The sequence below is a fragment of the Halichoeres trimaculatus genome, unplaced genomic scaffold (genome assembly GCF_033239565.1).
Source record: "Halichoeres trimaculatus isolate MK-OKI-2021-1 unplaced genomic scaffold, fHalTri1.1 fHalTri1_scaffold_9, whole genome shotgun sequence".
Lineage (NCBI taxonomy): Eukaryota > Metazoa > Chordata > Actinopteri > Labriformes > Labridae > Halichoeres > Halichoeres trimaculatus.
In genome coordinates, this window is record NW_027437188.1 from 1,209,529 (window position 1) to 1,236,372 (window position 26,844).

Sequence of the window (26,844 nt, forward strand, 5' to 3'; positions counted from 1 at the left end):
GCTACCGGATCTACACCTCAGACTAACTTCTACACATGTTCTGGTACCGACCCAATTGAAATACAATAAGGACATATTATTTTCAAACCTTCTGGAAATCTTGAATGATCAAGCTACACAAAATGTTTGATTGCAACCTTCTCTTCAACTCTGTTCCAGATGATTTACCAAAAGCCAAAGTTTTAGCTATTTGCTCTTTGGTGGCTTGTTGTGTCGTCTTATTAATGTCTCTGTCTCTGGTTCGGAGACATGAGGAACTTTTTAAATCTAGAGAAAATCTGTCTGACCACACAAGAAACAGACTTCACAGTTTGGTGCCCCCTCCTGGCTTTCTTCCAGAAACCTATCACAGTTTTTCTTGAGTAGCTCCCTGTCGTCCTGCATTCATTACTTTCCAATACATCTTTCTGTCAGTTTTGATCATCTGTTTCTAAGCCACTCATTAATTGTTTCATTTTGTACACATCACTTTACCCCTGTCTACCTTCTGATGCATCTATAACTGTTTTGTCCTGTCTTTTTGGGTGACAGGTGTTATACATCGAAGGAAAAAATGTCACTGTCAAACTGTTTTGTATTACTACTGATTTTCAGAAAAAAAAAAACCCGTTGAAAAATATGCTAGACTGATGGTTATAAAGTCCAGTTTGACTGATCCTACAGGCCTGTGCAGAGTGACCCTGGCTCGTCACACTCAGCCCTTCCTTACAGAGTTCCAGTTGTTTTCTGCTGTCATCAATATAAACACAGCTGCTCTGAGCTGTATGACGATGATACATTCAGACATGTGCAGAATCTCAGGAATCCTGGTACACACACACACACACACACACACACACACACACACACACACACACACACACACACACACACACACACACACACACACACACACACACACACACACACACACACACACACACACACACTCTGCGCCCTCATGTAGTGGACACACATGAAAATAGCATGGTTAGCTTCTGCACCAACAGTAACATAATTTCCACAGAATCCACAGAGAGCAGCCCACGGCTTTGACGCTGGATTATAAAGACCTCTTTGAGACCTGGGCCCAAGTTGCTCCCACAGCCTGAACCCTGACTCCAGACTTTCAACAGGCTGTTGTTTGAAACACACACAGCAAACACCATGGGTGAATCAGTTAAGAAAATAAACAAGGAGCAGAAGAGCTGCAGCTCAGGCAGAGGGCATGGCCAGTTTGAATACAGCCTCACCTAAACTGGTCATTTCTTCAAGTATCAGCATTAAAACTGGGTCACCTGAGCAGCATCCTCTGAGAGCTACAGACACTCACTGAATGTAGGCCAGAGTTGAGGCCTCAGCATTCAGACTCTCAATAACCAGATTATACTCGAAACACTTCAGCAGAAAAAAAAATCACATAAAGACAGGAGACGGACAGACAGGAAAGCAGACAGGCAGACAGGTAGGCAGACAGACAGGCAGACAGACAGACAGATGGGCAGACAGACAGACAGACGGACAGACAAACGGGCAGACAGAGAGACGGGCAGACAGACAGGCAGACAGACAGAGGGGACTGATGGAGAGAAAGACAGGCCGACAGACAGGCCGATAGACAGGCCGACAGACAGGAAGACAGACATACAGGACAGATGGAGAGATAGACAGACCGACAGACAGAAAGACAGACAGAGGGGACTGATGGAGAGAAAGACAGGCCGACAGACAGGCAGACAGACAGACATGACAGATGGAGAGATAGACAGACCGACAGACAGAAAGACAGACACATGGACAGGCAGACAGGCAGACAGACAGGCAGACAGACAGGCAGACAGACAGGCAGACAGACAGACAGACAGACAGGTAGGCAGACAGATAGAGAGACAGACAGACAGATAGACAGGCAGACTGACGAACAGACGGACAGATAGACAGACAGATGGACGGATAGGCAGACAACCAGACAGGTTGGCAGACAGACGGGACAGATGGAGAGAAAGACGGGCAGACAGACAGATGGACAGGCCGACGGACAGACAGACAGATAGACCGACAGACAGGCAGACAGACCGACATACCAACAGACAGACAGATAGACAAACAGACAGACAGGCAGACCAACAGACAGACAGATAGACAGACAGACAGACAGGCTGGCAGACTGACCGGACAGATGGAGAGACAGACAGGCTGACAGAAAGGCAGACAGAGAGACGGACAGACGGACAGACAGGCGTGGTAAAGTCCAATGAGAACAGAGGTGATGATGTTTAAAGCATGAGGAAATAAGTGCAGAGGGTGGAGCGACAGGTCTGACCGTGATGCCTTCAGACTCGTACTCCTCCTGCTCAGACTTCAGCGTAAGCTCGATGAAGAGCTGCTGCAGTTTCTCGTTACAGTAGTTGATGCAGAACTGCTCAAAGCTGAAACACAACAACAGACACCAGGGATGAATGAAAAGGACAGGTCACAGAGTTTAGGTAAAATCAGTTGAAGCTGGTACAACTCACTCATCTGATCAGATCCATACAACACTGAACTCGGGTTATAAAAAACTGCACAGGTGACAGTTTCAGCTTTTTTGAAGTTAAAAACAGCAGTTTGACAAAAGTTTCAGCCCAAGATCCCCTTGTTACTCTAGAGGTTTCTGCAGCATCTGAATGTGAGGTAACTCTTCTGAGTGCAGAAAAAGAAACTTTATTTCCATGATTTAATAAATACACTGCCCCTGGTTTGTCTGAAGCCTTCCTCTACATATTTTTAAATATTTGTGTTTCATTTTGTGTTTTAACACCATCATGTTTGACTTTGAAAACTCTGAACCTGTTGTGCTGGAAGACCTCGAAGCCGTAGATGTCCAGCAGGCCAATGACAGAGTAGTGCTTGACGGAGTCATCCTGGTAGAGAAAAGGAGAAAAACTCAAGCACTTTTCAAAAAGAAAAACAGGCGTTCACTTTGAAGACTGAAATGAAGATTTACTGACATGTCAGAGATTAAAAATACAATTAAAATACATTCAGTTTGGCACATTTGATGATTTTTAACAGCCTCTCTCTTAAAAAATAACTGAGAAATGAAGGTGAGAGGGAGTGGTTTCTGTTATCTAGTAGAGCTGTACATGTCCACTAGGTGGAGCTGTGCTGCAACAGTTTGAAGAGACATCATCAGGCTCTGATTGAACCTGTGCTGGACTGAGGGATGACATTTAAAAGGAATTTATAAAGTAAGAGTATAAAATCATCTAACTAGGACTCTGTTAAAGAAATTTTGGGATCAAATAACTAAAAGCTTCAAAGAATTCAAAACTGTGTGTGTGTGTGTGTGTGTGTGTGTGTGTGTGTGTGTGTGTGTGTGTGTGTGTGTGTGTGTGTGTGTGTGTGTGTGTGTGTGTGTGTGTACCATGTAGGCCAGTGAAGCATTGATCTTGTTGACCAGCCAGGTAAAGGTGCGTCCGTACACAGCTTTGGACAAAGCATCCCGAGCCGATGACGCCTGCTCCAAGTTCAGTGGGCTCATCAGCTGATAGAGACAAAGAATACACATACACACACACACACACACACACACACACACACACACACACACACACACACACACACACACACACACACGGCAAAGTGACAGCATTGAGCTGCAGTCAGATAACTCAACGTATAGGCAGCGGACGAGAGGTTACACTGTCACACAGACAGGACAGCTCTGTATACAAATCCTTGTCACACACTCTCACACACTCACTACACAATGAGTGTGTGTGTCCAAACTTACCTCTTCACCCTTGGCTGATATCTTCTTGTGTGTGAGAGCCTCCGTCAGCACGGAGCCGTTCACTCCTAACAGCTGGAGGGAGAGTAACAGGGATTACACACAGCCTCAGTGAACAGGAAGAAATGATGAGCAGGATGTGGATTTTGGAGCAGGTGAGGATCTGGTTTTCTGGACAGGTCTCAATCAAATGTTAGAGCATCAAACAACAAAACCAGCAGAGAACAAGTGAAACTATATGAGAAATATTCACGAAGAATGATCCACTATGTCATATAAAAACCCTCAGAGCTTAAAACCACAGCTGGCCTTACCTCACACGATAAACCAGCTCCAGCTGTACAGAAGTCAGCTCAGACACTTGTAATAAGAGCCAAAAACAGTGACCACAGTACACTTGTTTTCACCTAACTGCAGCGACACTCAGCAGGATCCAGTTTAAGATCTAACTCCTGACCTTCAAGGCCTTCAAGGCTCTTACCCCCTCTGTGCTACAGACCATGATCTGTGACGGAGCGTGTACAGTCAAAGACCTGAAGCTCTGGAAACTAGGAGACCACTTTAACATCTCTACTGAAAAAAGACTTCAGTAGCTTCTGTGGAGATGGGTACCTTTTACATCTGAAATGATATGGTACCAATGCCCGGTACCTGGCATTCGGCATTGGTACTCAACAGTACCAATTTTTGGTACCTTTGTGTGTGTCAATGTGGTAATGAATATTAACTTGTTTAATGATAACATTTAAAAGTTTTTTTTTAATTTATCATATTTATTTCTCAATATATAAACCTGAAAAGCTGTGTTCATGTCCAGCATGGAAAATCACCTTCTTTTCCACTCCCTCACAGTCACAAGGATGGGTTTAGGTGCAGAAATATCGTACTGTCTGATTTTTTCAATCCTTCTGGTGATTTCCGTGAGGAAGGAATCACAGGTGTTAGCTGACAGCAAATATCACCAAATATCAAATGATCACTCAACTGGTCCAGTGTGCTGCTGGCTTTGTATTTTAAAGGAGAGCCTGACCCTCACCAGAGTGTTCATTTTCTAGGAGTTGTGAGTTCAAAGCCAAGGTGTGACGAAACCTCAGCGCAAACTTTTGCACTTTTAAAAACAGACCTGCCTCTTGAGAATAGCTGAAACTCTTTGACCAGGTTAAGATTGGCTGTATTACATGTACAAATATTCCACATTCCACCATGAAACCCCCGTGTCCCCCCTGGTGTGTTTATGACCTGCTCAGTGCAGAGTCTTACCCTGGCCAGGTACTTGATCTGTGTGTCAGAGGTGATGCAGGCATTCCCCTCCTCCCCACCGTACTGCACGTTTCCCAGGTGGAGCACACTGGCAATGATGTTCAACAACTCCTGCATGGAAAAAACACACAGGAGTTCTTTCTGATCATGATGATTCGATGATTTCAACCCAAAGGTTATCTCAGTTTTCCTGCTGGGCTCTGTCATCTTCTCTATCCCTGAAATATCCCCTTCAGGATTATGTAACAAAGACCTCCTGCAGTGGCTGGTGGGCTGTCTCCAAACAGAGATGTACCACACACTCACACCTGCTCTTTCCTCAGAGTCTGAAGGCGAGCTGGCAGCCAGCCCAGACCCTGAATCCCACGCTGAGCCAGAACCAGTTCTCACCGTTTAATCACCCCTTGAGTGACAAACTTGAAAGCCAGTCTGGACATGGAGAGTTTGTGTAGTAAAAACAAATGGAGAAAGTTTTCAGCCTCCTAAAGAGCTGATCTTAATGATGTTTGAGGAGGGAAAACTTGGACTCCACATTTCCACACTCAGACACTGCTGGCCTCATGCTACAAACATGGGCACAGCTTTCTGGAGGAGATTAGAGCTTCAGCAGGGATTATAATTCCTGACACTGGCATCAAGAGGACACAGGGCTCATGTTGTAGCTTGTCTGAGATTTTCTTGTGTGTGTTTCTGATTCCACGCCACTCAGGCTGACAAAACAAACACACACAAACCAGGTTCACACACTTACCTCCACTTCGTCCTCATTGAAGCCAATCACACTCAGAGCTTTCCTCACCACCTTCCAGTCGCTGCGGTCATTGATGGAGCTCACTTTGGGGCAGTTACCCTTCAGAGAAACACACACACAGCAAACATCAGAGTCACTATATAACCTCTCACGCAGCCACTTCAGATGTTCCCCGGGGAAACCACACACACACACACATACACACATACACAAACACACACACACACACACACACACACACACACACACACACACACACACACACACACACACACACACACACACACACACACACACACACATACACTCCGTTAGCAGGGTGGTGTGTAAATAAGTCCTCACATGTAAACACCTGTTTAAGTGTGATGTAATCACCTTTTGCACTAACACATGTTTGGTGTTGCTCAGCAGCTGTGTGTGTGTGTGTGTGTGTGTGTGTGTGTGTGTGTGTGTGTGTGTGTGTGTGTGTGTGTGTGTGTGTGTGTGTGTGTGTGTGTGTGTGTGTGTGTGTGTGTGTGTGTGTGTGTAATTAGGGTATAGTTCAGTTTTGTCTGGAGGCAGATTTTGTCCCCTGAGGAAAGTTGCTCCGTCTGCTCTGAGAGTCTCTGACTGAGAGCCTATTAACCAGAACTCCCACTGGGACACACACACACACACACACACACAAACACACACACACACACACACACACACACACACACACACACACACACACACACACACACACACACACACACACACACACACACACTCAGAGTACACCAATGCTTTTTGACAGGGGGGAGTGTGAGAAAGGCTTGGACCAGCCTCCCTGCAGTATTCACAGTGTGTGTGAATCACAGGCTGGAGGTGAGTCTGGAGAAGTGTGTGTAAGGGCTCATGTACAGTGAGCAGGTTGGGAGAAACTGACCTCATGTCAGGTTTACTGCTGTGCACTGACATGGTCACATGCTCAGAAAAAGCTGAGCAATGCGATGAAGCTAAGGAACATGAACCAAAGAACCAGCGGGGCTGAGGTGGCGCACCGCGCCCTTGGTAGCGTCTTTCAGAGGAAGTGAGAGGTGGATCTGGTGAGGCCCACGCCTGCAGTCCCTGTTATGAGGAAGTTTTTCCTCTCCTCACTGTAGCTTGTTAATGCTGCTGAGTGCTCTGCTCATGGTGGGTTTCTGGGTCAGATGGTGGAGTGGAACCTCAACCTGTCTCAATGTTGGCTCTTTATAAAGAGTTCAAACAAAAACTAAGGTTTAGACCTCTGTGATAATCATTTCTGTTATTTTACTAATCTGTGCACATGTTGAACTTGTATAATGATCCTGTACATATTGTTCTCGGGTTACTTTTACTAAACTGTTTGATTTTATAAATCCTTGCTGTAGTGTCTGAACTATCATTTTGCTGCTGAAACACTGGAAATGTTCCTGCTGTGGGATGACTGAAGGATAATCTGATCAGACCTGAGTGAATTGGCACAGCAAAATAAAGATCACCTAAATGATTCAGTGTTGGCTGTTCCAAATTTAACACACCAGGGGTTCCTCACTGCAGGGTTTGGTGTGAAGGCACAGAGACCTGCCCTGATGCCTCAAATGCACCAGATATGTCTGCTGTCCGGCTCCACTCCGTTGCCAGTTGACTGCGTTCTTTTGAAAAGCTGCGTGACAGACAGACAGCTGGAGTCACAGACAGAGGAGTTTCCGCTCTTCCCACTCCATTGATAAGTCTCTCTTCATTCATGTTGGGCTGTAAAACCACAAACCTGTTGACTCCTGGTCTGGCTGTGCTCATTATGTCTGTTTGTTGCTGTAGTCAAAATAAATATGAAGTGATTTTGTCATGGTTTGTTTTACTCTAAAAGTCTCTGGGTGTTTTTAGGTTGTTTCCGGTCACGACTTCCTTTCCTCCTCTGTCTTCTTTACACTGAATTTATGTGCCATAGGTTCTAGCGCCTGGTAAAAAATAGGTTGGCTGTGAATTACCTGCGACATGACGGACAAGCCACACAGACAGACTGCAACAGAGCAGATCCAGTGTAAGTTGGATTGACTTGAATAGAAACCTCTCTGATCCAGTGCTGTGATGGAGCAGAGACGGACTGCAGACACAGCTGGTGAATTTCAGCCCTCAGGCTTTAACAAAGGCTGAAGTGGAGCAATAACTCTTGATGACACGTTTACAGAAAACGTTAACTGAGAGGATGAGATGATCAATCATTCTTGTTGCTATTTGGGAGGATCATTTATTTTTCATTTCACACTTCAAACATCATCTACAACAGCAGTGAGCACTCTGAAACAGAGAAATACACGCAAGCGTATAAGAAAGGGAGGTGTTTAAGGTCTGAGGGGTGTTTGGGTATCTCTGTAAACCATGCAGAGCCCCCACAGCTTGAAAACATCACAATGAAATGACTTTGAATCACTGACACCTTTACTTTTGACCTGTTATCAAACACTTCAGCCTGAACACAGTTTTCAGTGTTTTGGAAGTTCACCTCTAACTGAGATTTACAAGTTAATCTAAATTAGCAGGAGTGAATTTAACCAGCAAAAACTGAAAAAAAGTGTTTTTGTCTTATTTTCAGTAAAAACTGTCTCAGACTGAATATGAGCCTCATTCACCTGACAGGTCCAATAAAATGTCTAATTTCGAGATAAGAAAAGACAGAAATGCTGCCTGGTTTGTTCATAAAGGGTTAATGAAATCTGCCAGTTGGGTCAGAAACACTTGCCAAGTTTCTTGTAAAAGGAGTAATGTCTTTATTCAATCATATCTTTCCTACCCCACTGGCTGCTCTTTTTTACCCACCAAGTGATTCAAGCATGGTTTTTGTCTTTTAATATCTTGAAATCAGACATTTTCTGGACCTGTCAGGTGATGAGGCTCACATTTAGTCTTACAGACAGGTCTTACATGAATCACACACTTGATTGAATTACAGTTTTTGAAGTGCACCTATTTCCAGAAGCAGAAGTTCTTTGGCACTGGACTCTTACTTTGACCAGGTACTGGTACTGCTGAGGGTTCCTCTCCAGGCCAAGGCGCCGCAGCAGATCCTCCTCGCCTCCCTCGATCAGCTGATAGAAAATGTGGAAGTTCCTCTCGCCGTGGTTCTGGTGGACGACGCGGGATTTCTCCAGCAGGTAGTTGATGATGTGACCTCCGACGGGGGCGCCCTGCCGACGGGATAAAGGCCAGGAAGAGATGGGGGAGGAGGAGGAGGAGGAGGAGGAGAGGGTGAGGCTGGGTAACTAAGGAGTGATGTAGGATTGTTGCATAGTAACATGCAGGGTGACAGAAACTTCAAAAGTTGTTATAAACATTATGTAACGTGGGTTACAGTTACAGGAGAAAGGTTCATGAGCTTCATTACACTCTGAAAGTCAAGGTCATAGAGAGGCTTCATGATCAGTTTCAGTGTTTCAGGAGCAGCTCAAAAATCCTCTCAGGAGCATTAAAACCGCTAAAATATGGCCTGCATTTCTTAAACTTTCTCTCCTCAGCATGCTGTCACATCTTTGCTCCATGCAGAATTAAGGTAAAGCTGCTGCTTGTGGAAACAGGACCCTGCTGCTCACCTTGAAGTCGAACTGAATGTCCATGTACTTGCCAAAGCGGCTGGAGTTGTCGTTTCGTAATGTCTTGGCATTACCAAAGGCCTGGAGGAGGGAGAGAAAGTTGGATGAAGAATAGAGAGAAAGGAGAGGAGAGGAGGATTGGGAGCAGAGAGATAAGGACAGAAGAGGTGAGTATAAGACCAAAAGGTGGGTGAGGAGGTAAGGTGGAGGAACAGACAGGAAACCACAGGCGTTAGAGTCCCGGCAGGGCTCAGACAGTAGCACACATCACAGGACACAGTGTACACTCACACACATGTTCACATCTGGAAAACATCTGGAGGAGACACGGCCAGACATCAAAACAAGCACTTGTGTAAACTCTGGATAATTCCTCAGAAAGAAAACACCAAACACAGAGAGAGGAGACGATCTGTTCTCTAACCGTTCACACATTCAGACACTAACCTTCCTCTGAGCAACAATGCTCTGAAGAGTGTTTTCAGCAAACTGAGCACAGAAAGTGACACAGAATGGCCGTGTGTTTACAACGACTGTCACGGCCTCGCCCTCTCTGAGTGTGTGAGATTTGGGGTGTGTGTGAGTGTGTAAGAGAGCTGGGGTGTGGTGCCACCTCTAGGCCTGATGTGACATGATAGAATCCACCTGACAGATGAGATGCCTGATTGGTTTAGACTTGCAGAGAGTGATTATGGACCCATCAGAGGACTGATCCTTTTTGAAGCCTGCTCGGTGCAGGAAGCAGAGCTTTTTTTTTTTCCTCGCTGCTCCTTTCTTGAATCTCCTGCATGCAGCCCATTCAGTATTTATACATTACTCTAGCAGATTAAGTTGCAGTAGGATGCAGGAACATTTGTGTTGGAGCTTTGTTGTAGAGCTGCTGTTCTGTTGTTAAGTGTTCTTTTTTTCACATGTTAGAAAGGAAACCTTCAGACTGTTGGTAAGAGACAGTGGAGGACCAAAACTGCCAAAATGAAAAAAAAAAAGTATAATTTTCCAATTTTGTTAGTTTGGTCCTCAACATAAATAAAAAAGCAAAATAAATCAAAAACTAAAAATAAACAGAAAAAAATATGTGGAAATGGATATAAAAGCTATTATTTCAAAAGAATTTTACATTTAAAAATCAAAAGAGCACTGCCCTGATATATATTTTAGGCTGCAGATAATATCAGCATGAAATACAGAAGGAAATATTACTTGGATGGGGGGGGGGGTGTTGTCCCTAAGTGTGTCTTGGGTTGAGCTGCTGGTTGATTGACATGTGAGTGCATTAAACGACAAGGTTGATTATTTCCTTTAAAGTGTCAACAGCTGGTTTCAATTAAGCTCCTCTTTCCGTCAGGAGCTGTTGCTACACTGATATTGTATTTTACACTTACAATCCTTAATTTAAGCACAGCATGTTAATGACTTTACTCTTAACTGTGTGCCCTGCAGGCCACCGTACACATAACTGTAACAGAATCAGAACCTGATTTGTGGACTGTCATTGACCTTAATTTTTAATTTGTCATATAGAGTGGATTTCGATCTTACCTCAATATCATCAAAGCAGAGTTTAATCTCTGAATGTGCAGACAGGAGGCACAGATCAAAATGTATAAGGTGGAAAAAAGGAGGTCTATGTTTATCATATAGAATCTGATAAATAAAGATAAAAAAATATTAAGTGTTTTTTTTTTTTAAGAAAAAGAAAAAAAAAAAAACAGTGCATCGTTTCAGAAATGTGAGAAACTCTTGATTTGACAGTGTGCTGGTTTGAAGCAGCAGTTCCAAACCGATCATCCTTCAAAGTAAAAGCTCAGCTGTGCCACAAGCCTCAGGACAATAATTTTGTCAGAAACAAACATCAATTTAAAGTTCTTACCAGAACAAGTTTGTGTTTGTCAACAGTATTACCAGCAGATAGTTTATTAAACCCTCCAGAGAGAACGTTTTCCAGAATTTGCAGTCTTTTTTTGAAGAGATACAGCTTCACAAAGTCTCTGAGATCTCTGCGTCTTCCTCCCTAACCAGGACCCAGACCTCAGGTCTGAGGTGAAGAAAGTGATAAAAGTAAAGAGTCCACCTGATAAATAAGGCCATATCTTTTTATCAAACAGTTGTTTGTACCATCAGGATGACTGAGTTACTTCAATGAACACATGAATCATGTTAGCATGACGTTTATGATGTGTCTAATGTTAGCCAGAAGGAAAACAGCTCTTCATTCAACTGATGTTCAGTTTTATCAAAACTACTGTAAGGCCACATGACATGTTCAATGCCTTTTCTTCACTTTGTATTCACCAGCTTTCTATCTGAGGAGATGAATTACTGAAAATTCAAATTCCGTCCACAGACTGGCCCACGGACAGGACTGACCCACAGACAGGACTGTCAGTAATAATAAAGAAGTATTGAAGAGTAACATTGATTTCTGATCGATAAAGAAGAATTAAGGTTCATTAAATGTTAGAAAAACAGCTCAACTGGACCTCCCAAAGACTTTCTTTAACTGTTTCAGGTTTTATAAATTCTAAAAATCCAGTTTTTGATCAGAAAAGGAGGGAACAACAGAGATGCTGAATTTGTGTTTGTAAAGTGAGAGTATTCTGATTGTCTTCTTAAAGGCTAGTGACTGGATTAAAGTCGTTGTTTCACCACTGTGAATTGGGCAGGGGAATGCTGGGATACATCGACCTATCAATATTTCACCCACCCCTACATGTGATACTCACATTTTTCTCTGTAGTGCTGAATAAAGGTTAAAGGTATGATCACCTGAACACTGAAATTGATGTTCTTCAACTAAACAAAGCATTAACATGTCACATCACACCATGTGATCACTGCATCAGGGTAGGATACGCAGCATGAGCTCACCTCCAGCACAGGGTTGGACTGCAGCAGGCGGTCTTTGACAGTCTGAACCTGATCGCTGGCTGGACAGGTGACGGCGTAGTACTGCAGGATCTTCTTGGACGCCTCCGTCTTCCCGGCGCCGCTCTCCCCAGAGATGAGGATGCACTGGTCCTTCCTCTCCGTCCTCAGGGAGCGATACGAGTTATCAGCCACTGCGTAGCTGGAGGAGAGCAGTGATAAGGCCAGTGTTACAGCAGGACATCAGGAAGAGAGGGGAGGATAACAGAGCAGGGGGTGACAGGATGTGCTCGCTGAGAGGCAAATAAAGATGATTTTGATAATTTGGTGTCTTTGGTTCAGCCCCATCACCTCCCAGCATCTACCTGCAGGCTCCAGCTGCAGTCTACGATCTTATTTCCTCACTGCTTAAACTCTGCATGGGAAATTCAGTCGCAGCATCAACATTTGGACCCATTACACTGCCAGCAGTGTGCAGAGCTGCTCCCGCAGTGTGTGTGCAGCGGATTATCAGAGCAGAGGACGAAGTGCCAAACAGAAACAAAACTAACACTCACATTAAAGGTTTGAATTTCCATAACCTTCAGCCTCTGCTCCAGACTGACACCAGACCACATTCAGCTGTGGACTGAAGCCCCCTGAGAGACTTCTGCTGTTTCATCATTAAATCAAATCAAAGGTGTGTTTGTGTGAGTGGTATGAGCAGGCTTCATACTGCTGCTCCACCTGATGAGCAAACTGCACAGTCGGTGCGAGTGCGTGAGAGCGTGTGAGTGTGTGAGTATGTGAGAGTGTGTGAGTGTGTCCATACTGCTGCTCCATCAGCTGCTCAGATAGCACATGGTCTGTGAGAGTGTGAGTAAGTGTATTTGAGTGCGTAAAACAGGTACGTGTTTAAGAGTGTGTGAGAGTGTTTTTGACTGGGTGAGAGTGTGTTCATAGTGCTGCTCCATCTACTGATCAGCCAGCACACAGTCTGTGAGGGTGTGTGTTAGTGGGTAAGTGTTCAAGAGTGTGAGAGAGTATAAGGGAGCGTGTGCGAGTGTGTGAGCGTGTAAGTGTGTGCAAGTGTGTTCATACTGCTACTACACCTGCTTATCAAACAGCATACAGTCTGTGAGAGTGTGTGAGTGTATGAGAGTGTGTGTGTGTGTGTGTGTGTGTGTGTGTGTGTGTGTGTGTGTGTGTGTGTGTGTGTGTGTGTGTGTGTGTGTGTGTGTGTGTGTGTGTGTGTGTGTGTTTGTGTGTGTGTGTGTGTGTGTGTGTGTGTGTGTATGTGTATGTGTGTGTGTGTGTGTGTGTGTGTGTTTGTGTGTGTGTGTGTGTGTGTGTGTGTGTGTGTGTGTGTGTGTGTGTGTGTGTAAGGTGGGCTGCAGAGTCAGGCTCAGGTCAGAGGAATTCCCTCGTAAAAGAAGGAAAGTTCTTGCACTGTGCCATCATTTGCTTTCTTTACCCTCCCTCATTCTCTCCCCATCTCTCTAAAAGCACATCTTTTTTTCCATCCAGAGGGAGGAAAAACATTAACCCTCATGCTGGAGTGGTGAAGTAACAGCGGCAGAGCCTCTCAGGGGTCAGGGCTAACGGACTCTGACACCATGTTATTTCGGCGCCCCATAATGCTGCATGTTGTTTGCCTGCTGACCTCCGACAAGACATTGCCCAATGATATCTGTGAAAGCCCTGCGAACAAACACTCTGCTACATGTCCTGACTGATGACGAACCATAAGACCATGATGAAGGCTGCTCAGTCCTTAGAAAATCTTCTGATGGTGATAAAAATATGAAACGCTCAGCAAGTCAGAAATTAAATCATGCTAATAGGAAAGCTCCTCACAGCATCCAGTGATGCTCTGTGGGAAGAGCCTCAAACAGAATCCACTGACGCTCTGTGGGTAGAGCTCCTAACAGCATCCACTGATGATCTGTGGGGAGAGCTTCTAACAGCATCCACTGACACTCTGTGGGGAGAGCTCCTCACAGTATCCACTGATGACCTGTGGGGAGAGCTTCTAACAGCATCCACTGACACTGTGGGGAGAGCTCCTCACAGCATCCACTGATGATCTGTGGGGAGAGCTCCTCACAGCATCCACTGACGCTCTGTGGGGAGAGCTTCTCACAGCATCCACTGACGCTGTGAGAGGAGAGCTCCTCACAGCATCCACAGTTGCTCTGTGGGGAGAGCTCCTCACAGCATCCACTGATGATCTGTGGGGAGAGCTCCTCACAGCATCCACTGACGCTCTGTGGGGAGAGCTTCTCACAGCATCCACTGACGCTCTGTGGGGAGAGCTTCTCACAGCATCCACTGACGCTGTGAGAGGAGAGCTCCTCACAGCATACACTAATGCTCTGAGAGTTGAGGAAGCACACAGGCTGTCTGCTGTCAGCAACGCACACAAATTTTAGCCTCATTGGATTTTTAAACCTGCAAGAATTATTCCTCCAGCTCTAACTGGAGATTAGCTCCTGGATTAACTTTTTTTTTTTGATAGTACAATGTTGTGATTTGGAGCCTTTTTCTGTTGCTCTCTTTCCATTTGTAGCTTCACTCCTGATATATACCAGATATGTCTACAGGGTGACTCCATTGCACTGCGTCTTGGCTGCGTTTGTCAACTTACACAGGCTGTGTGTTCAGTCCATTAAGCAGTGTGACTGACAGACAGCTGGAGTCACAGACCACAGAGTTCCCACGCTTCCCTCTGTATTGATAAGTCTCTCTTCATTCATGTTTGGCTGTAAAACCTCAAACCTATTGACTCCTTGTCTGGCTCCGCTCATTACATCCAATAGTCATTGTAGTCAAGATAAATACTAACTGATTTTGACACAGTTTGTTTTATCTTGGAAATCTCTGGGTGTTTTTAAGTAGCTCCAAGTCATGACTTCCTGTCCCACTCAATCTTCCCTACACTAAATTTACGCGTCACAGCGCCGAGTCCATCAAAACCAGGATGGCTGCGTATTACATGCAACACGACAGAGAAGCCATGCAGACGCACTGCAACAGAATGGATCCAGTGTGAAGTGACACATTGACTTGAATGAAACCTACCTGATTGGTTTGCCATAACAAAACGGAGACGCACTGCAGACGCATCTGGCGTAATTCAGCCATTTGAGTGAATAGTTTGGGTGTAAGTTAACAGTTTGGGGGTTACATGATAAAAAAAAAAATGTGATGATTTTTCTAAATCCTGGTCATGTTTGAGACTAAAGGACGTGAAAATGTTTTGGATTACCTGCAGCAGATTGCTCCAGTCTGAACCTATGGAGGGTGCTCTGATGTCTGCAGCATCATCCTTGGAGGAAAACCCATCTGATCAAAATTTGCACACTGACTGAGTTCATGATCAAACTCTACCATCAAGGTCGCTGGTCTCTCACTCTCCTCTGTTTCAGGTGACCCAAGTTCACCTGGTTCTGGTTCTTTGAAAGCTCAGCATATGCATGAGGAGTGGGGAGAGCCGCCCTGGTGCCTCTCATCATGAGGATCTCTGTCCTTCTCTTGTTTATTATAGTTTAATACAGTCTCACATTGTTTCTTTTTTAATTCTCTATTTGTTAACAGTAATTAACCCCAGGGAATAATCCTGAAATGTTGGGTTTCATTTTCAACAGCTACTAAAACTCAAAGTGGAGCATTGAGGAGGCCACAGATAGTTCATCCATTATCTTATTCCTCTGTCATGTTTGGGGATGGAGGAGAGGATGTGACTGAGTCAGAGGAGGGTAAACAGGTCATGCATGGTTTAGGTAGACCGAACTTCACTCTTTTGACCACTCACACGTTACATCACACATTCACTGCTCCATATCACATCTACAGACTGGCTGACCACAGGCCTAAAAGATGCACACATCTGGAACAGCTTTTGGGTCCTGTCCAAGGACACTTCAGCATGAACAGAACCATAGACTGTATACAGAATAGACAGCGTACCTCTTACTTATATCACTGTGTGGTTTTGAAGCCAAATTTGAACCCACATCACAGGCCCCACCACTGTTCAGCAAGAGTCTGCACATTAGAGACCATGAGGGACTCTGAGAGAATCCGAGTGGAGCTGGGTGACAACTTTTTTTTTTTTTTTCTAAAGTCTAATCTCTCCTTGGGTCTCCCTCATGACAAATTTTACAATCCCTAAAAAACTACAAAAGAACATCATCTGTTAAACATGAGGTCAAATCCCATCTTTAATCGCTAATAACTAATGAAAAAGGAAACTTTTCAGAAAAAAAAGAGGACTGGAACACAATGCAGCCCAATAATATCTTCATATCACCACAGCATACAGATGAGAGAAACATTTCTACCAGGCGTATTAACTTTTTAAAGTTTGACCACAGCCCATAACCCATACAGTCTGAATTTAAGCCCAGCTTTAACCACTGTACCAGCCTCAGATCTACTTCCACATTTGGTGGGTTAATCTGTGTTTTCTTGGTCAGTGGAGTCCGGAGTTTTTAAAGGGGGGCGAAGTAACAGAAGCTCTCATATTAAAAAACAGCTGATCTGTGTAAAATGGTCTGTCTCTGAAGGGATTCTGTCTGTTATGTTGTAAGACATTAGGATGTAGGAAAGAGGCTGAATATAAACCCGACACACACAGACACACATAGACAGACAGACAGATCTCCTGTGAGGGCGGGCCTGATGGAGCATGACCTAGACCACTAGGCCATCTAGGCTCTGAGTTTTGTCTTTTTCACATGGGGCTGTATAAGATACAGCCCATCCTCTGGAGTACCAGCATCAATAGATGGATTGTTGCTTCGGACAAAATCGCCTGCAAAATGAAATTGTAGAATTGTGGAATTGTAGACCATCACTCCAGCTGCTTCAGCTGGTTTCTTGCAAAAAGGGGTGGAGCTGAGCATCAAATCCTCTGACGTATTAACTAATTGGTGATACACACCTCACACAACCACACTTGAAAACGCTGAGCACCTTTAACTGAACCTTTAATGGTGAGCTGAGCTGTGTGGACTTACATGTGTGGTGAAACCTCATAGAAGTTGACTCCTCGGTATCGCTCCATGTGGTTCTTGGTGTAGATCTCCAGCTCTTTGTATGGGTTCACCGATACCAGCACTGAACCGATGTAGGTCTGACAGGAAGAGGAAACTCAGTCAGAGCCCAGGAAAAAGACCACACAACACTCTTACTTTAACTTTATCCAAGAACACCTTAGACTGTACTCAGTAACAAGTATGATCAAATAAATTAATGTACTGCTCTTTCCATCTGTGCTTTGGACTGTTCTGAATGTTAGTCACAAATCTTTTGTTAACTGTTGTCTCCTTATTGTCTTACTATTCTGAGCTGATGGGGAGAGCCTGTGCGACAGGATCAAATAAAAGCAAGGTGAATATATCTTTGCGAAAAGAAAATAGCTGCTTTCTGTTTATCATTGGAAAATAGTTAAACCATAGAGACTCAACCGTGTTCATTTTCTGAAACCACTCAGACATTTGAAGTTGAGCCCGCACATGTCTTCAAAGGGAACCTCGGCTCATAAATTCACTTCTCCTGCTCAGGAAGGAGAGTTAAAGGTTAGGCCTGGTTTCAGGAGCAGCTCAAAGGTCAGTGTGTTGAGTTTCCACATCAGGCAAGAGGCCTGAAAACTCTGCATCAGTCTGTCTCCAACTAACACGTGCAGGTAAACTCCGCCCACTCACATAGATGAGGTTCTCCTTGAAGCGTTTACGCAGGTTCTCAATGAAGGCCGCCTCACTTGTGAAGTTCTCCAGCAGAACAAAGTCCTGCACCCCCACCCGGTCTCTGGCTGTCAGGGCGGACTCCATCATAGCCCGGACACCGTCACTAGCCACCACCTGGAGGAGGAGAGGAGAGATGGTCAGCGAGCTAATAAAAAGACTTCATCAGTCAGACTGTGCTCAGAGAGAATACGTCACAAACAGATAACACGTCCTCATCAGACAGAACTGACAGAGGGCCAAGGTCAAACATCTGTCTGACTCAGACAAGCTGGCAGAGGAATAAGTGAGAGGAGAAGCACAATGTTTCTTCATAAGCTTTGAGGGTTTCAGAGGCACAGTCTTCAAACTAGGACACCTGACTGAAGACTTCCTGTTCTCATCAAATCACAGAGAACAGATTCTTCAGGAAACATGGGGAAACAACAAATCATCACCTGTGTGTCTACAGTAAAGATAATTAACGTCATCTGAGCATCTCAGTCCATCTCGGCGTTATGACCTCATTGAAAGCAGGAAAAGAACAAACAGCAGTGAGAAGCGGGTTGTTATTAGTCGCTCAAGAAAATTTAGATTTAACATCCTGAGTTCAATAACCTGTTTACATAGCTTCTCTGAAATAATATGTCTGTGTAATATAAAGATTAAAAAAAGCTCCTGTGTGGAGTGTTAGCTGTTTAGCTAACTGTGCTCTTTTTTAGGTCTTTATTCTGTCCCTCTGGTGCCCCGGTAGTATCTTTATATGATTTACGACCCAAATTCTCTGTGTTTATTTTTCTGGTGTTTTAAAAACCCTTATTTTAGCCTCTGTCTGAAACACTTCATTTTAGCTGCTGTATCTTTGAGGGTCCCCCTCCACAAATCCGCTTCACTGTGAATATTCAGCCACCTGAAGGCAGAGTCATGGACAGACCAACCCTGGTTTTGTGTTTGAGCCCCACCCATGCTTCAGATGTGACAGATTCAGGAATTTGCACATGTACATATATATATATATATATATATATATATATATATATATATATATATATATATATATATATATATATATATGTATATATATATATATATATATATATATGTATATATATATATATATATATATATATATATATATATATATATATATATATATATATATATATATATATATATATATATATAGCTAAATAAAATAAAGAAAATAAAGGGAACACTGGAATGGTAGATGGACCAGTACTTATATCGCACTTTTATAGTCTCTCAGACCACTCAATGCACTTTACACTGCTAGTCTTCATTCACCCAGTCACACCACATTCACACACTGATGTGTGGATTTCCTATTGGAAACCATCAGTTTATCTAACGCATTCACACCCAGACACACACCACTGACCAACAGTGGGAGCAATTCGTGGTTCAGTGCCTCGCTCAAGGACACTTCTGCATTGTGACTGCAGGAACTGGAATCGATCCCCTGACCTTCCAATTGAGAGGTGACTACTCTACCACTGAGCCACAACCGCCCAAAACACGCAGTGTAACTCCAAGTCAAACACACTTCTGTGAGATCAACTCCTCTTGGGAAGCAACACACACACACACACACACACACACACACACACACACACACACACACACACACACACACACACACACACACACACACACACACACACACACACACACACACACACGGATACCTGGTACCTGGCAATCGTTACTGTTACTCTATGGTACCCTAGGCCGATACCAATACCTCCTATCAGCAGTGTAGAAAACTGGTCGCTGATATTTTGAGCTGATATTCATTTGTAGGGAAAATATTGGCATCAAAATTCTGAATAATACAAACTCCAACACTTAACTTTGTTGACACATTTTCAAGCATATCTTTATTAAACACTACTGATACCTGGGCTTTGGTATCGACCAATGCTGATACCAATCTGATACCAGTGTTGAAAAATAACCTGCATGCCCTACTGTGTTAGACCTGTAATTAGGGGTGCACCGATCACAATTTTCTGGTCTATCACCCATCTTTAAAAAGCCATACCTGCCAATACTGATTTGTGCACTGATACCAATTTTTATGTTCTATAACTGACAGTGTATACCTTCAGTGTTCTAATCTTATTTTATTGAAAGTCATTGAACACTACCAGTAAAACAATAAAATCTTTATGTTTTAAACAACCAACAAAGTGTCCTGAGTTTGAGGTCTCAGAGCAAAATGCAACAATGGCTGGCTGTCAGACCTTCCCAGAGGTACATAAGATCAGTTTCATATGTGAGGATGGGCCGATCACCGGTCCCTGATCACCAATTACCGATACTACAAAATTAATGAAATTGTGTCTACTGGTAATGTTTTGGGTAAAACAAAATATGAGCATATGGATTTATGAAACTATGAAATATTTAAATGTTTACCATCACAACAATTCTTCAGAATGCACATAAGTTCTTTTCAAATGTAAACTTTTATGTCCTGTTGACTGGTAATGCAGCAAAAAAAAAAAAAAAAAGAGAAAGTGCATCAGAGGCAACGTTTCAAATTAAATAGCAAAGAGCTGGGGGAAAAAAAGGCATAGAACTGTTTGCCTGGATTGGCACCATGGATCTCTTCCCACTGATATCGATCCAGCTTTGAGGGGCACCAATACACGACCACCAATACCACCAACAAAGCAAAATGTCCCCTTTAGCTTTTACGGGAGCTTCAAACAATGCAAATAGGATTTGAGGAAAACTGTTTTTTTAAGTAACAGAGTTATAGAGAGAAAGTGAAAATCTGCTCTGTGTCTCTTTTGGGATTATTGACAAGTGGAAACATCATGAACAAAGCAACCAACTGATTCAGCTCCTCGTTAAAGCTCCCATTGTCTGGACCAAAGAGCTTCATTTCACATGAAAAGTTGCATCTTGAAATCAACGCTTTGTCATATTTGCACATTATTGCGGCTTTCCTGTCCCATAAGCTCTCATCACATCTTTTTGGACTCAGAGAAAAGCTGAGTCCCCCTCACAGCTTTCACCAACAATAGAGCACATTGAGCAACGCCAAGACTCTCTGTTTGAAGTCCAAAAACCATTCACAGAGCTCAAAGCAAACACAGAGAAGACTTTCTGTTTGTACTGCATCCAAAGTTTTCTGTCAGACAGACCCTTACTGGTCTTCAGTCCTCTACAGAGTCAGATGAAGTCAAACCCAGATGTGCTAAAAGAAAATATCACTTCAGCCCCAGCATGCTAAGTCGCACCCAGGTCACACATCCTAGAATAAACGGCAAGCACTTAGAAACAGAAGCCACACTTACATGATCAAAATCCCCCACACGCTTACCCAGGAAGCCATTCTCTAAGATAGAGGCTTGAGTTTTACGCATGAGATTACGAATGTCAGCTACATCCATGTTTGACTCTCTGACACCAAGGAGAGTGTTCTCAACACAGGATGGAGACAGGCAACAGCAGCACAGAAAGTACAGCAGGTGTTGTTGTTGTTGTGCTGAGCTCTACAGTTGTCTTCATCTCTCAAGAGAGGACGGAGGAAAGATGGAGAGAAAGAAAAGAAGAGAGAGCTTGAGGGAGGAGCGGACTTGTTAATTACACAGGAAGGACAGATAGAGAGGAAGAAAGAAGGGGGGGAGGGGGATCATTCTGGGATTAAAGCTGACAAGTGCTGGACATTTTGTGATTTTTATGGACAAGTCCAACAGGGACTGCAGACTGCAGGAAACAGAAAGGTATTTGGAGTCATAGTACAAAATGAACAACAAAAACTCAAAATTAACAAGTCTTTCTGTCTTAATCATGATCAAAATGATGTTATTTGACTAAATATGAGCCACATCCAACAGATAGGAAGACAAACTGGCTTGTTTAGTTTCTTGTATTTAGCCTTAAATAAACTTGTCTTACCTCAGTGGCACATTTTATCCTCTTTACAAGTCATTCAGACATCTTTTCTCTTGAAATAACTCAAAATCTGTCATGTTTCTGGGCTTGTCAGGGGAGTGTGGCTCAAAGTCTGATTGGAGACTTTTATAAAAAAAAATAAAAAATAGACAGCAACACCTGCTTTGGTTTCAAATTTTGCAATGTGTAGACAAAACAGAAATATGAAGCCAAAACATTTAGAGCTTCCCTTCGTGGCTGGCTGCACTGGAGGTCACAAGGCCCACCTCCCCTAAATCAAAAGATGGGAGAGGCTGACATTGACAGATTCAGGTTGATGTTAGCATCACCCGATCAGCACAGCTATGGTCAACTCGTTCTGGCAGGAAAGCATCAGAAACCTCTTCACTTAGTGTTTGAACTCTTTATTGTCTCTTAGACAGACAACAGGCCTTCACAGTTTATTCAGCCAGCCTCCCAAATGAGGGATAGTCAGGTCGTCCCCGCATTAAACCTGAATTGAAGTCCTCTCCTTCTCACAGAAAATGTTGCTGTTATCTCTACTTAAAGCTCCTTTTAGGACCTTGCTTTAACATTGACTTGGGCGCTCCCTGCGGACGAAGTGTTGACTTGTTCTGTATATTCATCCACGTAATCTCCCCCTCCTGGCTTTGCAAAGCCAAATGTCTCACTCATCAAGCACCTCAGCTGTGGCAAATATAAAGCTAACGTCTGTTTGAGCAGCTGTCTTATTTCTCCTGTCCTCTGACACAAACCTCCTGACCTCCTTCATGACTCAGAATCATCTACATAGAAACAACCTGAGGTAATGCTGATGACCCTGTTTGAGTTTGTCGTAACCTCTTAAAGCCTTTGACAGGAGCTTCAACAGCCCATAGATGTGTGGTGGATAGCTGCAGCACATGTTAATGGACTTTATTCAAAGTTGAACGTGTTTCTCATTAGGAAACGCTCCAAACAGCATCACTGAACAACATCTCAAAAATAAAAATGACGAATGTCAAGGCTATTACTGGAGTCAGGCTCTGTTGCTTCATTTAAACCAAACCAAACTCATTTTTATTGTTCTTGTGAATTTTAACAGCCAGAAAAAAAAAACAAGAATGAACTTTATTAGGTAAACTGAAAAACTATGTGTAGGATTCATAGCTGCCAGATTCAGTTGTCAACATACAAATCTTAATTCAAAACATCATTAGTCAAACATAAGACTCCAGCTTCTGGCAAGAAGCAAAAATATCCACCAATATGTTGGGAAAAATCTACAACAAACGTCTTAAATTTAGAATGATACACTCAACAAAAATATAAACACAACACTTTTGTTTTTGCTCCCATTTTTCATGAGATGGACTTAAAGATCTCAAATTCATTCCAGATACACAATATTACCATTTCTCTCAAACATTGTTCACAAATCTGTCTAAATGTTTGATAGTGAGCACTTCTGCTTTGCTGAGATAATCCATCCCACCTCACAGGCGTGCCACATCAAGATGCTCATTAGACACCAGGTGTGCCTTAGGTGGGCTTTGCACGAGTACCAATTTCTACGACTCCGGTAAAATAAACTATTGATCTGGTGATATTGACACACATGACTCTGCATTTTTTTTGAAAACGGGTCTGCAGGTGGATATCTGCGTTTTCGTCTTCATGCCGTATTTGGTATAAACAGATAAGTCTGGAAAAGACGGTGACCTCATAGCACCCCTCCTACTCCCCGCCCCCCAACCCACGTTGTCACACACAACAACAACAATGGCGGCAGGCGGACGGATTCTGATATTGTTCCAGCAGCTACAAATATTGCTTCGACTATCATATCAACATTTTCTCAGAGAGCATGAACAACACCAGCTACGGCAACAACAAGAAGTGCTCATGCAGAGACGCAGCATGAGCACTTGTTGACGTGGAATCCGCCTCGGAGCAGAACCAGACGGGCAACCCGACGACAGTTTTGCGTTGTCATGTAAATGCACAAGTCTATGTACAATACGATGTGTAAACAGCGATACATGTTTTGATGCTGACGCCAAGACAATACGGGGCCGTCCACGTGTGAGGAGGGCCTCAGACTGTCCAAAATAAAAGATCACCCTGAAATGTGCTTTTTTTTTTTTTTTCTTTATTGGGGGTCTGGGGACTCAGAACCAGTCAGTATCTGTTGTGACCATCATGTGCCTCATGCAGTGCAACACATCTTCTTCACATAGAGTTTATCAGATTGTCAATTGTGGCCTCTGGAATGTTGGTCCACTCCTCTTCAATGGCTGTGCGAAGTTGCTGGATATTAGTGGGAACCGGTACACACTGTCGTATACGTCGGTCAAGCACATCCCAAACATGCTCAATGGGTGACATGTCCGGTGAGTATGCTGGCCATGCAAGAACTGGGACATTTTCAGCTTCCAAGAATTGTGTACAGATCCTTGCAACATGGGGCTGTACATTATCTTGCTGAAACATGAGGTGATGTTCATTTTTAAAAATATGAGAAAAAATGATTTATCTGGGGTTTTTAAGGTAAAGTTTATAAGATGAGGGTACTGAGGAGACTGTTCATGCTCTGCTGGTTGAAGAATCTGAGCCTTAAAGAAAAAAACATTGAGAATGATCTCTTTAAAGTTACTTTGTTAGTAAAGTAAAAGTTATGTGATCCCAGATACAGCTGCAAAGCAACTTTCAACCACTGCAACAGTCATGTTGCATAGAAGGGCTGAACAATAAATCAAATTAAACCGACATTTTAATGTAATACAAGGCAATTTTCATACTGCAAAGGCTGCAATCTAAAAAAAAAAGTTTCATTATCACAGACCTGGAGGGAATGTAGTAACTTTTATCCATTCCTCCCTAAAACCAGCGAAGGTCAGTCAGCTGTTTTTTCTGGTAAAACCCTGCGTATTACAGAGATTCGTACAGCAGAATGATTGTAGCAGGCAGAGCCGTACCCCTGCTCACTTTCTTCTGTGTGGTTTGTTACTCTGACAACTGGAGATCGGTAAAATTTTACTGTCTTACTTTTTCTTTCTCAGTTAAAAAGTGAAATCCAAGCATGTAAACATAAATTAGTGATTGAGCCAAAACTTTGTTTGAATTTACATTTCTGCACTTCAGTTTGTGTTTTGTTACTGACGAGAGATCATTCAGATTTTTATACAGTTAATATTTATATTTATGTTGACACAGTGTTTTATTCTATAAAAAAAGTGTTTGGAAAAAGAAACAAACAAACAAAAAAAACATGTCAATCTGAAAAAACAAAAACGTGTAAATCCACTACTCTCACATTTTCATGCTGTTAAAAGACCCAGGTCAACACGTGGGTCAATGATGAAACAATCAGAGCGGCCTGCGGCAGATCACAGCCTCCATCCTGATCGACCAGCCTCTGACACAACACACTCCGTTTGTTTGTGTGAGCTGTAAACACAAACTGCAGCTGCTGCTTCTCCAAGCCAGCAGCTGTCTACTGCTCCTCGATGCTCCTCTTTGCTCCTCACTAATCCTCATTGCTCCCCTTGGCTCCTCTGGGCTCCTCATTGCTCCTCTCTGCTCCTCTCAGCATCTCTCTGCATCTCTCCGCTCCCCCTGCTCCTCACTAATCCTCATTGCTCCCCTTGGCTCCTCTCTGCTCCTCATTGCTCCTCTCTGCTCCTTATTGGTCCCCACTGCTCCTCTCTGCATCTCTCTGCTCCTCTCTGCATCTCTCTGCTCCTCAATGCTCCTCTCTGCTCCTCAATGCTCCTCGCTGCTCCTCTCTGCTCCTCACTGCTCCCAACTAATCCTCTCTGCATCTCTCTGCTCCCCTCTGCTCCTCTCTGCTCCTCCCTGCTACTCATTGTTTCCCACTGCTCCTCACTGCTCCCCATTCCTCCTCTTTCCCATGTTTGCACTGCTTCTCTTTCTACTCCTCTCTGATGGAGTGCAGCTTTAGGGTTGGGGGAACAAACAGTTGTGCTCTGCTCCTCTCAGGGTGGGGAGGAAGTGTTTCACTCTGCAACTTATTAATATTTATCGGAGACTTCATCAATCCAGGATGAACACAGAGCTCACAGGTCAAACACGTCTGTTCCCCCCTGCTCCTCCCTGCTCCTCACTGCTCCTATCAGGGTGAGGAGGGGCAGTTGTGCTGCACTCCTCATTGATATAAATCAAAGAGTTTATCAATCCAGGATTAACACAAACACGTGTGAGCTCACGGGTCCACCTCAAACATGACTGCTGCTCTCCCAGCTGGACACTGTGACCTCTGGTGACCTTTTGTTTCACACATCGTCTGGATACAAAGCAGAGAGCTGCAGCTGGGAGCATGTGTGTGTTTAAGTGTGTGTCAGTGTATCCTTCACTCTGACTGATTGTGGTGATGCAAGACTGTAAGTCCCCTCTGCAGTTCCCTCTGTAACTCCTTCTGCGCTCAGGCTGAAGCTTAGAAACTGTGTCTGGAGGCTGAGTTAGCAGAGGGAAGGTTAAGAGGACAGGTTTGGAGGACAGGGTTAGCAGACAGGCTAACAGGACAGGTTTGGAGAACAGGTTTGGAGGACAGGCTCAGAGGACAGGCTTAAAGGACAAGGTTAGAGGACTGGCTAAAAGGACAGGCTTAGAGGACAGGTTTAGAGGAAAGGTTCATAAGACAGGCTTAGAGGACAGGGTTAGAGGACAGGCTAAGATTGCAGGCTTTGAGGACAGGCTTAAAGGACAGGTTTGGAGGACAGGCTAAAAGGACAGGGTTGGAGGACAGGCTTAGAGGACAGGTTCATAGGACAGGCTTAGAGGACAGGTTTAGAGGACAGGTTCATAAGACAGGCTTAGAGGACAGGCACTGCTCAGACCACAGGTCAGGGGATGTTTCAGAGTGGCAAATCTGATTGCTTTTACTCAAAGATTTCACACATTGTTACACCATGCTGTATAATGGTGCCTAGGAGGAAAGAAACCAGTTTCCTCGCCTCTCCCTCCTCTTCCTCCTCCAACTTTCATACGCGCTCCCTGTGTGTTTCAGCC

General features: G+C 43.8%; 1 protein-coding gene across 3 annotated transcripts in view; it reads right to left on the reverse strand.

Moving 5' to 3' along the window:
* Positions 1–26,844, reverse strand: part of LOC141797651 (unconventional myosin-Ic-like) — a 114,365-nt gene that overhangs the window by 12,037 nt on the left and 75,484 nt on the right. For all 3 annotated transcript variants that reach the window (XM_074679239.1, XM_074679242.1, XM_074679241.1), the window contains 11 exons: positions 17,890–18,045; positions 17,203–17,318; positions 12,206–12,404; positions 9,338–9,418; positions 8,756–8,935; positions 5,763–5,861; positions 5,012–5,122; positions 3,755–3,826; positions 3,386–3,505; positions 2,809–2,882; positions 2,303–2,408 (listed from right to left, as the gene is read on the reverse strand). In XM_074679239.1, coding sequence (XP_074535340.1) covers positions 2,303–2,408; positions 2,809–2,882; positions 3,386–3,505; positions 3,755–3,826; positions 5,012–5,122; positions 5,763–5,861; positions 8,756–8,935; positions 9,338–9,418; positions 12,206–12,404; positions 17,203–17,318; positions 17,890–18,045 — 1,314 coding nt within the window. The remainder of the gene's footprint in view (positions 1–2,302; positions 2,409–2,808; positions 2,883–3,385; positions 3,506–3,754; positions 3,827–5,011; positions 5,123–5,762; positions 5,862–8,755; positions 8,936–9,337; positions 9,419–12,205; positions 12,405–17,202; positions 17,319–17,889; positions 18,046–26,844) is intronic.